Source organism: Copadichromis virginalis, linkage group LG23 (assembly GCF_057382275.1).
Source record: "Copadichromis virginalis isolate Kocher_CV1m ecotype Utaka linkage group LG23, C_Virginalis_male_GT1.1, whole genome shotgun sequence".
Taxonomy (NCBI): domain Eukaryota; kingdom Metazoa; phylum Chordata; class Actinopteri; order Cichliformes; family Cichlidae; genus Copadichromis; species Copadichromis virginalis.
In genome coordinates, this window is record NC_140639.1 from 34,437,895 (window position 1) to 34,458,415 (window position 20,521).

The 20,521-nt window shown below is 38.4% G+C and overlaps 1 protein-coding gene across 1 annotated transcript; it reads left to right on the forward strand.

The window, feature by feature from the left end:
* The first annotated feature begins 6,498 nt into the window (after positions 1-6,498).
* On the forward strand, positions 6,499-19,086 carry LOC146681459 (scavenger receptor cysteine-rich type 1 protein M130-like). Its single transcript, XM_085448775.1, has 15 exons — positions 6,499-6,556; positions 6,829-7,008; positions 7,118-7,272; positions 7,461-7,605; positions 7,853-8,161; positions 10,632-10,937; positions 11,223-11,519; positions 11,940-12,248; positions 12,846-13,142; positions 13,433-13,705; positions 14,110-14,273; positions 14,688-14,796; positions 14,972-15,130; positions 15,534-15,629; positions 19,007-19,086. Exons 1-15 carry the CDS (start codon positions 6,499-6,501, stop codon positions 19,084-19,086), a joined length of 2,937 nt encoding a protein of 978 aa, XP_085304901.1.
* The last annotated feature ends 1,435 nt before the right edge of the window (positions 19,087-20,521 follow it).

Sequence of the window (20,521 nt, forward strand, 5' to 3'; positions counted from 1 at the left end):
ATAGGATGCAGTAATGTTACTAAATGATATAACAATATTATACAACTGTTATAAGTTACGTGTGTGATATTTATATTTGTGCTTTATCTTTATTGTCTTTCCTCAGGAGAACAATCTCAAATAGATGAAGACCTGGTCAGCATGGTGATTGAGGACTCCCAGCCATTTAGCATTGTGGAGGACAAAGGATTCAAAAGATTTGTTAAATCATTAAATCCTAGCTATGTTCTCCCCACTAAAAAGGTCGTAAAAGCAGTGAAAATTTAGTTTTTACAGAATAAAATGTGAACAGGCAGGACTGAGGCCTCAGTGTGTAGCTGTCCATACCTCAACGTTACAAAAGCACAACTACTGTCCACACCCCAACCACACTTCACCTCACAGTAAATGATCATTTCCATTTCAAGCATTTCCAAATAATCATTTCCCATACTGCCACTATAAATATACACAGTATACTGCCATCACTACAATATACATGTTTTACACACTCCTTTTGTTGTTGACATTTACAGGCTGTGTGCAAAATGCCACACTCTTCAAATTCATGCCAGCTATTATTTTTACGTCCAGTAGGTGTCCTGCTAGAGCAAATGAAGCTTCATGAAGCTTCGCGTTGGGGTGAACCAATTGGATGAAAAGCTTCAGTGCTTCATGAAGCTTCATCTGCCCATCACTAATGGCAGGAGGGCAGGCAGGTGAGGCATAGAGAGATTTTCAGAATGATTGCTTGGTATCCTGAGTCCGGAGGTGGAGCATGAGCCAAGATGAATCCAGCAACTGCAGCACAAGAGAGTTAACAAGTAGATCACAGCAAGAACTTGAGGTATAAGGCCTGTTACCAACATGTGTTGATGACGAACTGGCAGTGAATGAACATCAACGTGTGGTTTAAATCCCTCTGGCTTGATTGCCTGCAATAGGCTCCAGGTGTGCAGGAGCTGGAGTTGGCCCTGCCCAGGGGCGGATCCCAGGTCAGTTCAGGAGCCTTATGGAAATTCCAGCCACCCACCGCAGACCATGACACTTCAATTTTAAACCAACATTTAGTAAGTTAATATTAATGTAACCAAATGACAGATGTATTACTTGTTAAACAAATGTGTAAGCTACTACACTATGGTGCCACTGGACCAATATATATTTAGGGGTTTTTTTTCAAACTTGTTTTGTTTTTCTTGTTGTAATCTCATGAGTTCCTATATTAACTGAGATCTTAAACATCTGCATCCACATTCAAAACCACATAAAAAACCAAAATATTTCTCAGCCTTCTCATTGGTTACTCTGTGTGTACGTGTGTTCCTGTGTGCGTAAGTTGGGTACATTTTGTGCACTGGAGGAGGGGAAGACATTATGTGTCTGTGGTTTACGTGTTTGGGGTGGATGTGGGTTCTGAGTAAACATTTTCACATGCATTTAGTGGAATCCAAAGCATGCTCAGATGACTTGAGGTAAAATTTGTTACATAAAAAAGACCAAATAAACCTCTTGTTTTAACTGTGTTTCTCAAACCTTTTCATCAAGTGTAAACCCACATCCAACCCTGCCAGATATTCTCCTTCATCAACACAACCAGGAATGTTTCAAATATATACGTTTTTGTAAACCCAATATTATTTAGCCGTCATTGACTAAGTGTGCATGAAATCTCTTTACAGACAGTTTCAAGTGTTTATAGTAGTTCATTTAAGTTGCAATGCACGCCATGCACACATAACCTTAGTCTGAAATTGTGGTCATAAATTTTTTGTACTTGTAAATCAAATGTTGAATTTGTGTACTGAGTTTTGTAACCTTGTAAACCAAAATTTCTGAAAGTTTTATGTTTATGTTTTATGTTTGTGCATCTACAGATGAGAATTTGTGTGTGTAAAAAAAGTTATGTGTTTGTAAAAAATATTTACACGAGTTACAATTTTTTTTGTTAAGGTCTGGTTGCAGATACAAAGCAAAAAACTATGTGCACTCAGGTTCCCTAATCCTAAAGTAATAATGCTATTTCTAACCACTGATATACCAAAACTTTATCCTTTCAGCAGCTACTGAAAGTTAGTGGACCTAGCTTCTATGGGATATTTATATAGAGATTTATATAGAGATCTTCCAGCTTCAAACTGTATTACCCTTCCAGGACCTGAAGCTCCGTAGAGGACCCCTCCAACAGCCAAACCCATCTGTTCTCTGATTGGATTGTTAAATTTGTGATTGACATTACATTGACCAATCAGCTTAAAGGAAGAAAAATCGGGTCAAAATTTGTACTTGTAAGTTGAAATCCACGTGCAGTGAGGAAACCTGAGCGCAAAGTTTTACACGTAGTTTTTTGCTTTGTATCTGTAACCAGACTTTAACAAAAAAAAATTGAAACTCGTGTAAATGTTTTTTTGCAAAAACAAATCTTTTTTACACACAGACAAGTTCCCATCTGTAGATGCACAAACATAAAACTTTCAGATATACTACTTAGATAGGTATACCAAACAACCTGAATCTGAGCGCATGTGACTCCATCTATATCCAATTACAAGTTCTCTGCCTACATTGCTGATCACTTGCTGAGGCTCCAAAGGGGTCCTGTCTTCTTTGTCACTGGCCTTCAGAGGGTCCCCCGGCCAATGTCACTCCCCAGCCAAGCTACAGGGGTGTCCTGGCACCTCTGCCAACACAAGCCTCCATAGAATGTCCTCCAGACATGCTGACCTCAGTGTAGTGGTAACACTACACCAAAGGTGCGTAGTGTGTACAAACACACTACACACCTTTGGAGTGGAAATCGCAAGTTCAATTTCCAGCACAGTGTCCTGGCTAGACCTCCCATGCTAAAAATCAATCCTTGGAATGGCGTGACTATACCTGCAGCTGTGTATGATTGTCTAGGTGACAAATAAAGCTCGGTTTTTGTTGTTGTTTTTCACAAGGCACCAGAGGATCTCCACCACTGATGTTGACCTCCAGCTAAGTAAAGCTGAGCTGTCCCATGTCCTTCTAATTTGTCTTGCCTCCACTACTGGTTTCCTGGCCAAATTCCAAATGTTTTTGTAAAGGTTAAATTACATCATGGGCGTTATCATTTAATATTTTCCAAACTTCATCTTATGAAATGTGGTTTTTTTTTTCATATATATATCTTAATTTTTTTTGCAAATATGTTGTCATGTTTTTGCATCTAGTTTAAGATCTTGGCTGTCTTTTCTGGATGTGGTTGAAGAGTCCTGGTGTCTGTAATGCTGTTTAACACGATTTTGCACACAGTTTTGCTGCCATCATTATTTAGCAAAAAACAAAAACAAACCAAAAAAAAAAAATCATTGTCTGCTATCCTGGCTGCAGGGCATGCTCATGTGTTAATTACATATAGAATTGCTATGAAATCTGACACATTACTGAATAATAATATAACATTTTTTGAGCCACCCATAAGTTGACTCGCTGGTGTGTTTCACATGCCCCGATGCATAACCCATTGCATTTGTCTTCTTCTGAGTTCTTGAAAAAGTCGCACAGTCTTGTGGAACAGTGTGTGTTTCCATAGTGTGCATTGACCTACAACAGGGTTTGTTTGTGCACCCCGAGAGTCTTGTTTGGTGGGTAGCATGCCCTTTAATTTTGTATTCAGTTTGATACAGTAAAATTCATGAATTTACTGTTTAAGTAAATATTTAAAACACATGAAAGCATACATCTATTTTTTTTTAAATACACACCTTTAAACACAGTTGGGAGCTGATTTTCTCCTGAGAATATATCTGAAGCAGAAGCATATGTGATCACTGTTTCCTGCCTAGATAAACGATCTGGTTTCAGAAATGCAACCCAGAGGTTTGTGGCTTTATTTCTTTTAAGCTAGTCTGGAGTTGATGGTGATACTTATGCTTCATTTCTGATCAGGTCCCCGATAAATGTGGTCAAGTTGCCTCTGTGTGAATCTTATACTTAGATGTGAGTAGAGATGGACCGATCCGATATTACGTATCGGTATCGGTCCGATACTGACCTAAATTACTGGATCGGATATCGGAGAAAAATAAAAAATGTAATCCGATCCATTAAATATCACGAAAGCACCTCATAAAACTTGCAACACGCGTAACTCACCTCAGAACGTTAGCACGTCGGAGCAGTATGCATCACGTGATAGAGCGGCTGTGGCATTTGTGACCTGTCGGTGGTCTGGATAGCATGTGGAGCTTCGCTAGCAACCCGGCATTTCATCTCCGACAAAGTTATCCCCGAGAGAAGTAAAGCAAGTGTGTAAGTCCATCTCTGAATGTTTGTAAAGCATTCCTGCGTAAAGCTTAACAAGCGACTGCCTCTTCTTGCTGCTACTTCAATCATGAAACTGCTTAATGATCAGCTGATCGGCTTTTCTGTCGCGACTCCGTCTCTCTGGTTTGTTTTTGGCCCACTTTGCACCAGAAAGAGGAAACCAGCGGCTGAACAACAGCAGCGCTTGATAAGCTGTTGTTAGAATGTATTTATTATTACTTTCTACTCGAGGATCTTTTGTAGCTGACGGCTGGTAACTGTGCAGGGGCGGATCTAGCAAAGTTTAGCCAGGGGGGCCGATAGGGCATTAACAGGGAAAAGAGGGCACAAAGACATACTTTTCTTTCTTATTCTCATTTAAAATGTTTAGCTTTTAGTAAATAATTATCTGACACCCAAAGTTTTAATTTGATGTAAAATGAATAGAAGTCAATTACTGTATATAGTAACTATTAAGTCTAATATAGTACTTTTTCCTTTGGGAAGGTACCATCTGTGCAGTCTGCAATTTTGTTGAAGAAAGATGTTGAATCTATTTAATATTTCTTGAAAAATTATTGATTTCTGTGCATTTTTTTTTTCACACTGCATCAAATTAAGGTTGATTACGTCGATTAAGCATCATGAGGTGGAGCGTGAGGGGTGGTTCCCTATTTTTTATTTATTTATTTTTGTTGTTCCTGGGAGTTGGAACCCTATTAGTTAGGTTGCTTAATATTTACGCTAAGTACTCTTTAAAATACCAGAATAGGGAGGATGGTGTAGGTTTAAGTTTATTAGATTGATCAGTATTGCTGAACTATGAAATTTTTTTTTTTTTGCATACAGGTATAACAGAATAGCTTTAGTGTAGTTGTTGTTTTAAACTTGAGTATGAACTTATACAAAATGCAGCAAGATATTTAAAAAAAAAACAGTTTTGTTGATTAAAAAACACTATATCGGATTCATATCGGTATCGGCAGATATCCAAATTTATGATATCGGAATCGGTATCGGACATAAAAAAGTGGTATCGTGCCATCTCTAGATGTGAGAATAAATTCTCAGAATGTTCTCCTGTAATAATCAGATTTTCACAAAAACTATTACAAAACAACTTTTTTTCAGGGACCATGCATTGAAAAAGTCACCAACTGAGGTCCAACATTTTATTACTTTACCATTAGTTTATTTATATTCAGATTTTTATTACATTTTCTTTTAAGTTTGGTTAGTGTGTCTTAGTGACAGGAATTAAGAGAGGCCACAGACACATGTAAAATAATTTAGAGTGAGTTATAATATGTAAGCTTGACAATGCTCCTTTGCTGTATTAAACCACTTAACCTTGACGTATAAATCATTCAAACATAACCAATGCACCTAACTCAAAGAATGAACGACTGTCGGATCAACATATAACAGAAAGGTTGGTACCTTTAGACAGGATGTTAGTAGCAGCATGTGGCAAAAACATGTGTTCTGTTCCCATTTCTTTATCTGCATGTAAAATAAAGTAGGAAAATGACACAGGGGAAAAAATTTTTATTTTTGCAGCAACAAAGAGATTCTGATGATGATGATGCAGGCCTAAAAATGATTTACTGTGTTCCCAAGAAATAGGAAAAAATGCAGCACAGCGCAAATATCAGTGACAAATTGTAATTAGTATGTACAGACGAGATCAAGAGGGAACAGCAGTGAGTGTCCAAAGCCATTTATAAAAATAGTGGATGCTCTGTCGTAGCTTGGGGCTGCATTTCAGCTTGTGGTGTTGCAGAATTGTCACAAATAACGGAATTATGAATGCAGGAAATGACTGCTTGGAACAGTGCTGGGTCAGGCATCCTATCAGCAGTTGAACTGGAGTTAAATCAGTCTGTTAGCATTTCTTTTAAAATTATTAATTTAAAAAAACAGCTATTGAATCAGCTATTAAAGGTTGAATTTACAGTTTATCAGTAAATTAAATTTCACATTCTCATAAAATCAGTAGTGTGATTTACTGTTGATATGTTTACACATTTTCTCAGTGTTACAGCATCAGAGTGAGTTTAAGTTTAACATAAAAAGGTGCTGTATAAGAAATTAGAGCACTTGTGTTTTCTTTCAATCTAAGTTAACATTTGTGAGTCTGACTTTGGCGCATATTCTGCTCATTTCCTTTTTTGTGGGTGAAGCCACGGGAATATAAGGTTGAACATATCATTTGTCTGCCTCACTCTCAAGTCATAAGCTGTGGTGATGATGTGGTTCCTGCTCCCCCTTCTCCGCCTCACTCACATTGAGCTGGTGATCTCACAAGGCAAGTTAATTTAGTTTCTTTAACTTTGAATAGTAGTAATATTATTAATTAATAGCATTATTTTAAATTAAAAATCTTTAAAATATCTTTGAAATCTTTAAAATGTTTAAAGTGAAATCTCCCTGTGTGTGTGTGTGTGTGTGTGTGTGCGTGCGTGCGTGTGTGTGTGTGTGTGTGTGTGTGTGTGTGTGTGTTCAGGTGAGTTACAGCAGTGATAAAAACTGTTAAATATTAAATATGGTGGTGAATTCAGAAAGTGTTTTTATGAACAGGTCATACGAGACTGCAGCTCAAAGGAAACCAGTCAAATGTGTGTTCTGGACAGCTGGAAAAAGAAGAAAATAACAACTGGGTACCTGTTCAACAGGACAACTTTGATTTTGATGTGTGCCAGCAAATGCACTGCGGTAACTCTCTCAGCCCAAACAAAAACCTTAATGTGACATGCACAGGTAATTCAACACATCTATATTCCAACACAAACAACTTCCAAGCAAACACTTCACACTGTGAAACTGCTCTCTCTCTCTCTCTCTCTCTCTCTCTCTCTCTCTCTCTCAGATAAAGTTAAAGTAGTTCTGAAGCACTCTGGCAAAGACAGCAAGTGCTATGGTACAGTTAATATTGAAGTGAATGATTCAGTTAATCCTGTGTGTGCCTCCTCCTGGACTAAAACTGAAGCTGAATTGGTCTGCAAGGAGCTTGGATGTGGGGAAGTGAGTTTTCAAGTTTAGTCACCATAAGTTACCTGTTGTTCTGATACATGGATACTGAGCGTTCATGTATCAGAAACTGTCCATACAGCAGTGCTACTGGATTTATTGTGATAAGTGTACTAACGTGCACCATTAATACTGGATGATTATCAATGAAATAACATAAACTCATAAATGCTTTGTTCTAGCTGATTTATACTGAAGAACATCAGAATTCAGGAGGGATAATGGACCATGTGAGCTGCAAAGGCAGTGAGTCCTCACTGTGGCACTGTCAGGCTCAGCATGGCAAGAACATCCAGTGTTCAAACCAACCTTATGTGGTGTGTTCAGGTGAGATACAGCAGTGGAAATGTACAGAGTGGCTGCTGATGGCCTTTGTCTGCTTTTATAATGGGATTTTAAATCCTGCAATAAATTCTATGTCGAGAGAGAAAATGAGTTACTTCATTCAGTGAAATTGTGACATTGTTAAATTCTGATTATATTTTTCCCAAAATGTGTTCAGTAAGAGTTTAATTTAATGTATTTATTCTTTTTGTGTTTCGTGGCTGATAAATCTCTTATTGTCGTGGTACAGGCAGTGTGGAGGTGAAACTGGCAGATGGTCCTGGAAGATGTGCTGGAAGATTGGAGATAAAGCATGAGGGCCAGTGGAAGAAAGTTCCTGCAAAAGAATGGACAGACGCTCAATTAGCAGCTGTCTGCAAACAACTGCAATGTGGGGAAAAAGGCAAAACTGAAAAATTCAGTCAGGGTTCTGGTAGCTTCCTGTCAATAACGTGTCCGAGAAATAAGAAGATATCAAAGATATCTGAGTGTTTAACAGAAAACTCAAACAACCAATTTTCGGATCGGGAAGCGGAAGCAGCTGGAATCACCTGTGAGGGTGAGTGTCACGTGCCCTTTGACCTTGTTGCTGTGTATAACTGTTATAAGTAATTACACATGTGTCACAAATGATAGTGCTTTCCCAAAGTAAACATACTGAAATATAATAAAATGCTAGAACCAGGAAAAAGACATTTTCATTCATTGATGTCAGTCAGAAGAAAAAAGTGTTTTTTCCCTCTGCTTAGTTACATGCTTCTATTTATTAAATCATCAAGTCTAAGGTCTAAATACACTTACCTGTGAAAATCCAACTAGAAACCCAAATAAACAATTTGTCTTTTTGCAGTGTTGGTCCACGGTATAATTGGCCAATTTTGACTACTTTTGATGTTTCCTCTACATTTCACCTTAAAAACTATTTACTTTGCCTTGTTTGGTATCATTGTTTTCAGCACAGCCTCACGTGTCTGAATTTACAGTTATGTTTTCATTTTGACATGCTGTATTAACACAATTGATCTAAAATCAGACAAAAAAACATAAAATCAGAGTAGAAAAAGTTATATTTTTTACTGTAACAACCACAAACATGTTTAATGAATCAGATTTCATAACTTTAAATGCAAATATAAATTGTCAATTTTAAAATTCTATGCACAAGTTTTGCAAACAACAAAGTTATTTGCATCCATTTACCTTGACTTTTTAAATAACAATTTCAAACTATTTACATAACAATCAGCTGTTCTGCCTTCAATAAGATGCCACACAAATTATTTGTGCCACTCCAAATATTTCTGTCCACTATAAAGGAGAACATCACAGCCTGATACCTGCAGGTCTGACAGCAGCAGGTGTATCACTCCTGTTTCTACCTGGAGACAGCAGTCGCCTCATTGTTCTGACACACAACACAAAACTATCCACAACACTACACACTAACTACACAAGACAACACATTAACTACACACTCCAAACACACTAAATGTCACAAATCTCTCTCTCTCGCCGTCACTCCTAAAACCTCTGTTTTTGTTTTTTTGTTTTTGTTTTTGCTCATAAGCAGAGAGTGCTTGCTAACGCTGTCCTTAGACAGTAAACGTGACAAAACTATTCAGGAAAAAACGCCACGTATATATTGTTTATCATGACTCTGGTTTTACGTGGCCTATCAACACAATTTAAAAACTGGTATATATCACCTTGTTGCTTTGTCTTTAAGTGGTCATGTGATTGGCTTACCACGACTACTTTATTCTTCCTCAGTCAAACAGCAGCACTCATGTGATTGTTTTGCCCCCTTAGCTCCAGGTGTTGTGCTAGACAGCGATCGTGATTACCGTCCGCGGGAGCGCGCGCAGCTGCTTAAAGCTGTAGCGTCCAGATTACTTACAGCTACTTCCATGCAACTGATATAAGATGCGGTAAGCTGAAGACAGCTTCAACTGTCTGTTTGTTGAAAAATAGTAACGGACCGCGTTTTCTTCTTAGTAACTGTAACGGCGTTGTAACGATTGGAATAGTAATTAGTTAGATTACTCGTTACTGAAAAAAGTAACGCCGTTAGTAACGCCGTTACTTGTAACGCCTTTATTCCCATCACTGGTCTTTTGTGAAAAAGTCATTAGGCTTTTTTGGGTGCCAAATGTCTTTGTCAGTAGATTAGCAGACTAATTACAGACAAAACAATGTTTTCCCAATAGTGGAGTGTTTACCAGCCACTCACACCTTGGCCAATAGAATAGAATAGAATAGTCTTTTATTGTCATTGTAAATTTACCACAAAATTGTGGGGGCTCCTCGTCAAGTGTGCAGAAATAAAATATAAATAGTAAGACAACAGGAATAAATAACAAGCATTCTTCATTGCTTTTAATGTCTTTAAATTTCCTTCACCTTAATTCTAAAAAATCTGAGGTTGTCAGTTGTTACAGTAAAACCGAATCATCATTTAAGAGCCTTCGTATCATTTTTGGTACTGATTTGAAATTTGAATCTCACATCTCAACGCTCACCCAGTCTATTTCTCTCATTTAATTAGGAAACATCACAAATTTCAGACCCTTACTGACACTTAGCTTTGTGGAACTTTTATTGCACGCTTTAATTTTCTGTTGTCTTGAGTACTGTGACTCACTTGTCACATGCACCTCTCGGTCCTCTTTAGCTCGTGTTTAGCTGGTCCAGAATGCAGCACCTACACTGCAAACAAAAACTAGCTGGTGCTCATACATATATATAATGCTTTTCTACTCCTTTAGAGCACCCAGAGTGTGTTTTGCTGAAAGTAGTAGAGAATCATTATTCTGCTCAGCTATCAGCAAACACATTCAGCATTTTAAAGTCAAAGCGCTTTTTACTACAAGCCCAATTAACCCAGTCACAAGCACACATTCATGCAGTGCTTTAATCCTGTGTCTAAGGGCTTTGTCTAACATTCACACATGAACGAATGACCTTTCAACAGGTAGACGACCTGCACAGCCACTTACTGTATATCATGTTTCTCTCTTTGTGTCCATCAGGTCACAAGGTGGTGTTTTTAAGTGGAACCTGTTCTGGTCACGTGGGGATAGAGCATGGCAGAGAAATCTACTGGCTCTCTGGGTCTAAAGAGACATGGAACCAAGAGTCTGCAGACACAGTGTGTCAGCAGATGCATTGTGGGAACGCTGCAAACTTTTCTTTCAATTCTAGGGCTGATATGATTAATAAAGTTTGGAAAAACTCTTTTAGCTGCTCATCCAGAGAAAACTCTCTTTTTGAGTGTAACCAAACTACACCTCTGCCTCCTGACCACCATAATTCTACTGCCTATGTGAAATGTTCAGGTAATGTGAAATATGAATGAGTTAAAGTATAAAACTAAGACTGACGTCAATATGGAATTGATTTATTGTGTCACTAGTTGTAATGTGATCCACTCAGAAGAGACAATTTATTTATAACAGACTTTACCTTTTAATGTCCATAGATGTACATTCACCTCCTTGTTTTCTCTCAATCAAATTTCTACTATTTTCTATTTTTTCTGAAACCTAGCTTGGTCTAAGAAGTTGTGAAATATCTGCTGATACTAGTTTCCTCTTAAATTTAACTTTTTCATGTCACAACAGGAAATATTAAGATGAGGTTGACGAACAGCTGCTGGGGAAAAGTCAGGATTCGTGTAGAAGAGAAAGAAGGAGATATGTGTGGAGACACCTGGACAGAAGACAAGTCTGTGAAGCTGTGTGAAAAGCTGAACTGTGGGACGCCCATAAAAGCCCACAACAGTCCCAAAGATGGTGATATCCTCTTTAAGAGTTTACACCCGACAAATCAGACTACTGACCTGACACAGAGCATCTTTGTCAAAAACCAGGACAATGATAAGTCCTGTAAACAAAAACCAGCCTATGTTGTTTGCTCAGGTAATTGTTTTTTTAAAAGTAATTTTATATTACAAAAATATAATAAATGTCATAACTTGCTTTTTAAAAAGTTTCATTTTCAACTGATTTGGACCCTTTGGAAAAAAGTGCCAGTTTTATTGGTTTGTTGATTCTTCAGTAACTAAGTTACAGGATAACAGAATGTAAAAAACAAACAAAAAGACATAAGTCTGTTTTTAAATGTTCCTTCAAATGTTTTAAAAATATCTTTTTAAATACTGTTTTTATAATTAAGCTCATTTGTGTTAAAGAAGCAAATATAAATCTTTCTGAAGCTATCAGACTGAAATTCTTTACACTAAGATGATGATAGTTCTTGTTGCTTAAAATTCTAATTAAAAATAAAATAAGACTATTATAAATATATGGTATTATTATTTTTGTTTTGTTTTCTTCCAGGTAGGGTCAAGCCCAGATTTAGCATTCCCAGTTACAAATGCTTTGGAAACGTAGAGGTGGAGTATGAGGGGAAGTGGATCCCTGTGTGCGAGGATGCTCTCAAAGACACTAACAATGGAAACACCATCTGTCAGGAGCTTAAATGTGGTGATGCTGTGGAGACTCTTCCCTACTTTGGACCTGCACCAGCAGAGAAATTAGCCATTTCAAACCTAAACTGCATTGCAAATGCTAACAGTCCATTATCTGCATGCAGCAGTATTACTGCTTCTACAGCTGCCTGCAAACACAGTGGCCTCCGATGCTCTGGTGTGTATAATGATCTTTGTGTCAGCAGTTTCTGAATTATTCTTTGCTCCTTCAGCCTAATTTTAAAATAAAGGCTTTGAAACTGAATTGAAATTGAAACAAACTGAGACTAGTTTGTATTTCAGAAAAATGTTGAGATAAAAATAATGCTGCTTTCAAACTTTGACATGCTCGCCTTCAAAGGTTACTGTTAGTGCAATAAAGGGTAGAATGTTAACATCCTCACCTCCATTAATGATATTTGTTCTACTCAGTTTTACTCTTTTCTTTTCTGCTTGTTGTCCATGTCACCAGTATGGCTCTGCCACACAGTCTGACTCACTTAATGTCTGGAATCAGCTGGAAACAGCTGGCCTGTGCAGTCTGATGGTTATAGAAATATCGCTGTCATCAGTTGTCATCTCTTTGTTATCACTCTATAAAATCATTTTATTTACACAGCAGTCAGAAGGGTAGCTAAACTTCAAAAGTGTAAAACTTTAAGTTGATGCAGGATCATAATGTCATTTCTGTGTGCAGAGTGTGTTATTTATATCATTCAGATCCTGTTGGTTACATCATGTTTTGTGAACTTTTTATTTCTCTTGTCTGTCTCAGAATGGAGGACGATGGTACCTGACAAAAAGGCCTGTAGTGGAACAGTGTTGGTTCACTGGAGACAGGGACTCGGTGCTGTTTCCAGAGAAAACTTCAATGAAACTGAGAAGGAAAAGCTTTGCCAGAATATGGACTGTGGTGGATACAAATCAACAAATAAAATCCACCCCCAGACAATTGAAATAGATTCTTTTTGGAACAAAAGCTTCAGCTGTGGTGAAAATCCAGGAAGCATTTGGGAATGTGAAAATAAATCCACACCCTCAAGGAAGGAGCCTGTCTTTATTGAATGCAAAAGTAAGATTTATATCAGCAGGACTGATCTTAAATGATCACAGACTTTTTACATTTGCACTGGAAACACTGAAGAGTGAAACAAGACACTCGGAGTGTGAAGGAGAATTATTCCAGATACACTGGATAAAGTAACAAACCAAAGCTAAAAGTGTTAAATGAACTATTTGATTATGGACTTGTGCTTCATATTTTGACTTTGCAGTGCAGAGAAGATTAACTGATCATTTCTACCTCAGTGCTTTATGTCTTTATCAATACTTGACTGCAGTGTTTATTGCTTTCCTTCCCAGAGGAGCCCAGTGTCAGCATTTCACAGGGCTGCCGTGGGGAAGTGAGGATAGATGGCGTTCCAGTGTGTGCTAGTAACTGGGATCTATCCTATGCACACAAAGTTTGCCAAGAAAACCTTTGTGGCAATGCTGTCTTTATTGAATCCAAAGCTCCATCAAAGGGTTCAGGTAACATTTACCATGTCAGCTGTGAAAAGTACCATTCCATCATTGGCCAGTGCAGGAGGACTAAAGGAAAGTGTGACACAAATGTGGTGTTCATTACTTGTAGTGGTAAGTGTGAGTCCATACACCTCTCTTTCCATAAACTCATCCCTATATACAGTACATACATGTATGTCCTCTCTTAATTCTGGTAGTATTTTAATTTATTATCTTGGGGTAATTTTTAGGTATTTATTTTATAAAACAGAAGATTATTTCTTTAAAATAAAAATGACATTGTCAAGCTCATTATAAGATATAAGAAATCTGAGTTATTTATTGAAAATCTTTTAAAAATATGTTGAACACATGTTTTACACTTAAACTTTAATAAATGCAGAGTGATGACAGGTGCTTGCTTTGCTCCTAGTGATTTTGCTAAAGCTAAGGTGACCATCTCTAACATCATATTTGTCAGACAGAAGTGGATGAGCTTGTTTTCTTCTTTAAACACAGTTTCTTTGCTTTTACAGAAAGTGTAAAGTTCCGCACGACTGAAAAACATGGAGGTGTCCTTGAAGTCAATTATCGAGATAAGTGGGAAAGAGTATGTCCATTTAATCGTTCCCCAGTGTTAGAGACAAAGCTCTGTAAAGAAATTAATGAGACCCATAGCGGCTCTACGGAAATCAAACAGGTAAACCTCTCCATTTTACGTCTTGAATCGGTCACTGATTTGTCTCATATTCTACAAACCAAAATCATGGACAGTTTCCTGGCTCTGTGTCTCAGCTTAATCTAATAATGAAGACTGGAATCTCACATTTTAAATATTTAGGTTTATAAAATGGAAAGAAATGCATGAGACTTGTATCTGAATAAACACAAATTGACCAAATGTTTGAAGTTAAAAACTTTCTGGACACTTTGCTGACACAAAGTTTGCAGAAATATAAAAGAAATTGAATGTCCCAATACTTTTGGTCTGGACTTCTAGTGACTTCTGCTGTGTGTTGCTTCAGTCCGGCCTGTTTTTTACTGCCAGAGAAATTTCAGTGTCTTTTATTCTGGCTGTATCTCTAAATGTGAAAAAGTTTAAATTTGATTCAAGGTCAACTTAGAAACAACACTGGAGTTCACTGATGTTACCATGGACGTCAAGTACGCCGTCAAACAACGTTCCTGTGGAAAAGTTTCTTCAGCTACAATATTTTGTGAAGGTAAGATAAACCATGAATCCATCAATCAATTACTTGTTTTTGACAGAAAGACACTTTTTGTATTCTGTAAATCTGAGCTGACTTACTTTGATCAGTGTGATACAGATAAATTATGACTGAAACTCACTGTGACTGAATCCAGAAAAAATAATAAACTGGCTGTGTGTGATTTCAGGCTATGAAAAATGGACTCCCACACCACCACTGCTGCCACCACTTTCCTCTATATCCATAGCACCTATTATCATGGGTGTGAGATTTCTTCTTGTAGTGATCTTGACTTTTGTATTTGTACGATTTTGTGTCAAGAGAGCCAGGAGCTCCAGAGCTTCATGTGAGTGTATTTATTACACAACTTACACACATGGCTTGTCTCACTTTTAATTGAAAACCTTAAAAAGTGTAAAGATCCCGATTGAACATGAGATCATACTTTATATTCCAAGTTTAAAACCAAAAAGGGTGTTGCAGACTGCCACAAGAGGGCAGTCTTTACAGGCATTTCAAATATCACCATCACTGCTGCTGACTGAACGAGCAGCCCATCAGCTCAACCAAACATTGCTTGATTGAAAATGTAAATACAGAAGAGAAAAATTAAGCACACCTGTTCTTGTGCTGTGTTTTTCCTGCTCTTGTGCTCCTTGTTACCTCACTGGTACATTAGCACTGTGCATTGGTGAGACAGCTGTTGTTATGTACTGTATGAGTAAATGTGAAATGCTGTAACCTTTCAGTAAGAATGCTGCCTGGGAAAGAACTGGAGTTTGAAGGTGGGAAACATGAAGATGTCATTGACAAAGAAAATGAGATGGAAGACTTCAGTTGTACTGGTGAGTCATTAAGTCTTTCATTCGTTTTTTCTTGTCTATTTTTCCCTAAACAAATCTTTAGCTTAGTGTCATTTACATACTGTACATCATTAAGATCATATTTTAGTTTGGAAATATAAAAAGCAGTAACACCTTTAACACTTTTTTACTTTACACTGATAATTTTACTTATCATTAGAGATATTATTTGAACAAATTATTATTATTATTTTTGCTTTTGTAAGTTATTTCTACCTAATTGATTTGCATCAAGAACTTCAGGCTCTCTGCTCATAAAAAACAAAACCTCACCTTCTGATGTTGTCTCCTTGTGCACTGCTACTGCTGCTCCCTGCTGACCGTTCGAAGACATACACTTTCAATTTAACCAAAATTTGAACAGAGCTGAACAGAGATATAAAACAGATGCAAATGCAAAATTCTCGTATCATTGGTGAGGAGAGTTAGGTGTCTGTCTGTAGTCCAGAGTGTCAAAACCCCAGAAATCGTCAGGAGCATGACCACGAACAGCGCTTATTTGATTAATTGAAAATATGTCAAAAGTGAAAACAATCTGCCAGCCAATCAGCCACCATGTTTCCACTCACAGTCCAGTGAAAATGCAAATATTTTTAAGCTGTAAACACACAGCTTTCCCTCGCCAGATGTGCCTCATTGCAAAGCAGCACTTTTTAACATAATGCAGTCTAAGTCTGTGATAATAATCTTAAAGTAGTCATTTATTATCTTTTGTGTTTATTTCTTCTCATGGTTGTAGCTTTTTTTTCTGCAGCTAATTTAGGGCTAATTTTCACAGTCATGACAACTGTTCACAGAACACATTTTTCTATAAGTCACCCAATTTGTTTATTTTTCTTAAACTTAAGAATAATTAAGGTTGTGACTGTTGTGAGTGTCAGGTGGGTGATCTTTCAGTCTGTTTAGCTACATTTTGTACATTTTGTTTTAAGACTAGCCTCTTGAGCCCCAGCACCTCCGGTGCCAGGGGCAAAAAGGGGTGAGATCTTGTTTATTTGGCTGTAACAAGAGCTTGGTAATAAAAGTCCCGTTAACCTCTGAATCTCAGCTAAGAGCTCATATTAACCATTTCTACAACCTCCAAACACAGTGAAAGCAGCAAACTAGTCAAAGCCTGGCACATTTGTCAAAAAAATCAACACACTGATTCAGAAACTGATTCAGAAAAGTTTGTTCACTCTCACCCCCGTTCTCTGTGACCTGCTGGAGCAGGGGGGCTAGGACTAGGAGGAGGAGTTGGCCGTCCGACTGCGGTCTGGAGTGTGGAGCCTTCCTGCTGCTGCGGAGTCGGGGCGGTCTGCCTCTCCCCACCGCAGGGAAAAGGGAAACACCACCTGGGTCTGGGTGCAGTTCCCCCCTCCAGGGGCGGGGGCACCTAGACCCGGTTTGTAGAGTACGCTTGGGGAGTGTGATCGTGTGTACAACGTCTCTTTATGTCTGTCTCCACGTTGGTTGAGTGTGGAGTAAGTGCATATGAGAGCATGAGGGTGGGAATGGATGTTTGTATCTGTGTGTGCCTGTATGTCTGTGTCTATATGTCAGGTTGGGTGTCAGGCGCCACCTCTCTGGGGACATCTCAGGCCCTCCAAGGTTTGGAGGTCTATCTCCCCCCACCACCACTTCCCCTGCCAGTGGCGGACCCCCTCAGACATCGGTGCGTTGGTGGTTCTTTGTGTCCGGGGATGGGCGTCCAGGTACACACCGGCTCACTCCTTGGCGGCCGCTTATCGGGGCCTGGGGCTCGGTCACTCAGGCGCAGCTGGCTGCCGGCGGAGCTCACGGGCGCGTCACTGCAACTCCCCCTGGCTTCTGCTCCGCGGCTGCTGAGTGAGCCCTCATCTGGGACTCTCCTCAGCTCTTTCTGGGACAGTGGCGCGGCTGCCCCTCTGTTGGTCTTCCTTGGTCTCTTGTGTTCTGGGGGCCTCTGGATGTCTGGAGTTTTGATCTCCTCCATACCTGCTTCATGCCCTGGAGGACAGGGCTGTGGCCCCCCCACACCCTCTAGCAGATTATTACATGAAGGAACCTTTTAAAAAACAAAAAACAAGCGCGTCCATGCTCACAGGTGTACACACGGTTGATCACACCCACAAACTACACCCTTTTTGGCTCCTACCTCAAAGCACACTGTGTTCTGTTGATCTTATGTGCTGCACAATAATGTTTAATATTTAGTATTTACTGTCATATTCCCATATATCATTGTGATGTTGTTTATTCTATTACTCTTGTTCTCTTCTGCTTGTTTTCTTTTTTCTTTCTCAGCAGGTGACCCAGGTGATCGATATATGCATTTTTTTTTCTCTGCCCGTTCTGTTGGTTTTTGTCTTTTGCCCTTCTCCCCCGTCCCTCTTCTCAGCTGTTTCTCTTTCCCTCTTTCTTTCTCCCCTTCTTTCCCCCAGTCAAGTCTGTCCCGTATTCAGTAAGTGAAAATAAAATAAACCAATAAAAGGTGAATCAAATGGACCATTACGGCAAGGCTGGGATGATCAATTTGGTAAAGTAAATCCGTTGGGCATCTTTCTTTGCCTTTAGACAACAATTCTGATGGCAAAAGAGCCAAACGGGACAGGCCAAAAAAAAAAAAAAAAAAAAAAAGTTTGTTCAAAAAACAAACATTTTAGGCATGTAAATAAAGTTAAATCATTTCTGCTGTTCAATAAATTTCAACTGACATATATTGCCAAAATGTAGCAAACTGCAAAAAGCCTGGCTTTCTATTCATTAAAAGTGCTGCAGTCTTTGACTGTTTCACTTCAGGAGCGTTAATCTCTTCACAGATAATGTCGATATGTTGATTCCTTTTTTTCTGGAGTTAAATGTGAACCGAAGCATATTTTCAAACTGTTTATGTGCAGTAAAATCCAAAAATAAATTATACTTACTTTTTCTTTATTCCAGCCTCTGTAACTTTGATCTAGTAACATTTGCTGTAATATTTACACCTCTGATGAAATCTCACAAATATTAGCTTTATTTTGATACCAAGATTGTTTAAACAGAGTTTGTAATTGCAGAAAAATACAGGCTCAGAAAGCCACTTGGTGAATAACAGGCTAGTCAGCATTAGCATGCCATTTGAAATCAGGATGAATTATGGGTGTATTGCTGACTAAAACTTACTTGCCAATATTACTGTTGAGCTGACATTACATTTTGTTCTTACCATGGGAAACTGGATAGATGAATACCACTGACATAAAATGAGTGACATTTTTAGGTTTGCTCCTCTGAGTACATCTAATGCCTGAGAGATAAGCTGTTTCATCAACAAGACGTTTTGAGAGTCACTGGAGTTCTGAAACTGAAACAACGTTCTCTATTATGACTTAAGAATTTATGCCAATGGTCAAAATTAGAGCAGGTGCTTACTACAAATGTTAACCCGAGTCAGGCCATCGTTGAGGCACTGACAGACCGGCTAGTGCAGCTTTTATAAGACTGACAGACCTACTAAGGCCTCGGATGCTTGGTTAGGAGTTAGCCAAGGGCCACTGAGAAGAGAGCCAACGATACACCCAAAGGGACTAATTTGTAAGCAGTGACCCTCATGTCATATGTAAACATCACAGCCAGCATTGCTGTTAGAGGCCTTGCTGAGGGATCATGGTGTAGGATTAAGTCTGCTGTGTAGCTGAAGCTGAAATAGATACAGCAGAGACATAGTGGTCCTCAAGTGATCCCGATGACAATTACCGTACAGAGTCTCAAGTGTCATATGTCCAGAGAAGGAACCAGTTGGGACTTAGAAGCCATATACACAGTGTTGTTTATTTGGAAATATAAAATGAGAAATCATGTTTCTTAACAATAGAAATCATGTCTGTCCACAGCCTGTTTGTTTGTTTGTTTTTATTATTGTTGTTTGGTTTACACACTTGTTACCTCCAAATCATGCTTATTGTAGATGCTGTCCACACACACACACATGCACACACACACTTATTGGAATCAATGTTTTTAAAAATAGATAAACCAAATGTAACTTCTCATAAAATTTCCACTCTAAAAATCTAATATGTAGAAAGAACAATAAACATAATAAAAAGTTTACTGCAAGTTCTGAAGTCTGCAGAATCACGAACTTGGTGTGATGCCTTGTTACATAGAACACACATGAAAATATTATTTTAATCTTCTTTTCATGTATGTGAGAAGCAGCACATACATGTGAAAAAGTGTAAGCCTCCTTTCATATTACCTTAAGTTTTGAATATTTATCACAGTCACATGTTTCAGATCAGCAAAAAAATTTAAGATTAGACAAACATAACCAAAGTAAATATAAAATGCAGTTTTTAAATGACGATTTCATAGATTAATGCAGAAAGGTTATCCAAACCTCCCTGGTCCTGTGTGAAAAAATTATTGCCCCTCTTGTTAAAGAGTTATTCACAGATGAATTAACTGTGAATAACTACATTTTTTGGAAAGCTCAGTTCAGTTTGACACTCTGGCCTGATTACTGGTAGAATTGGTGAATCAAGTAATCAGTTAAATAGAACCTGACTGACAAAGTGAAACAGGCTAGAAGACCTCAAAAATCAACACATCATGCCACGATCTAAAATAACACCTGAGAAACAAAATCACTGACATCTGTTAGTCTGGAAAGGGTTACAAGCCATTTCTAAGGCTTTGGGACTCCAGCGATCCACAGTCAGGGTCATTATACACAAATAGGGAAAACCTGGAACAGTGGTGAGCTTCCCAGGAGTGACTAGCCGACCAAAATTACCTCAAGAGTGGAGCTAAAATTCATTCAGGAGGTCACAAAAGACCCCATTGTGGCTGAATTATGAAAATTCTCCAAAGATGAGTGGCCCAAAATTCCTTCACAGCGCTGTAAAAGACTCATTGCTAGTTGTTGCAAA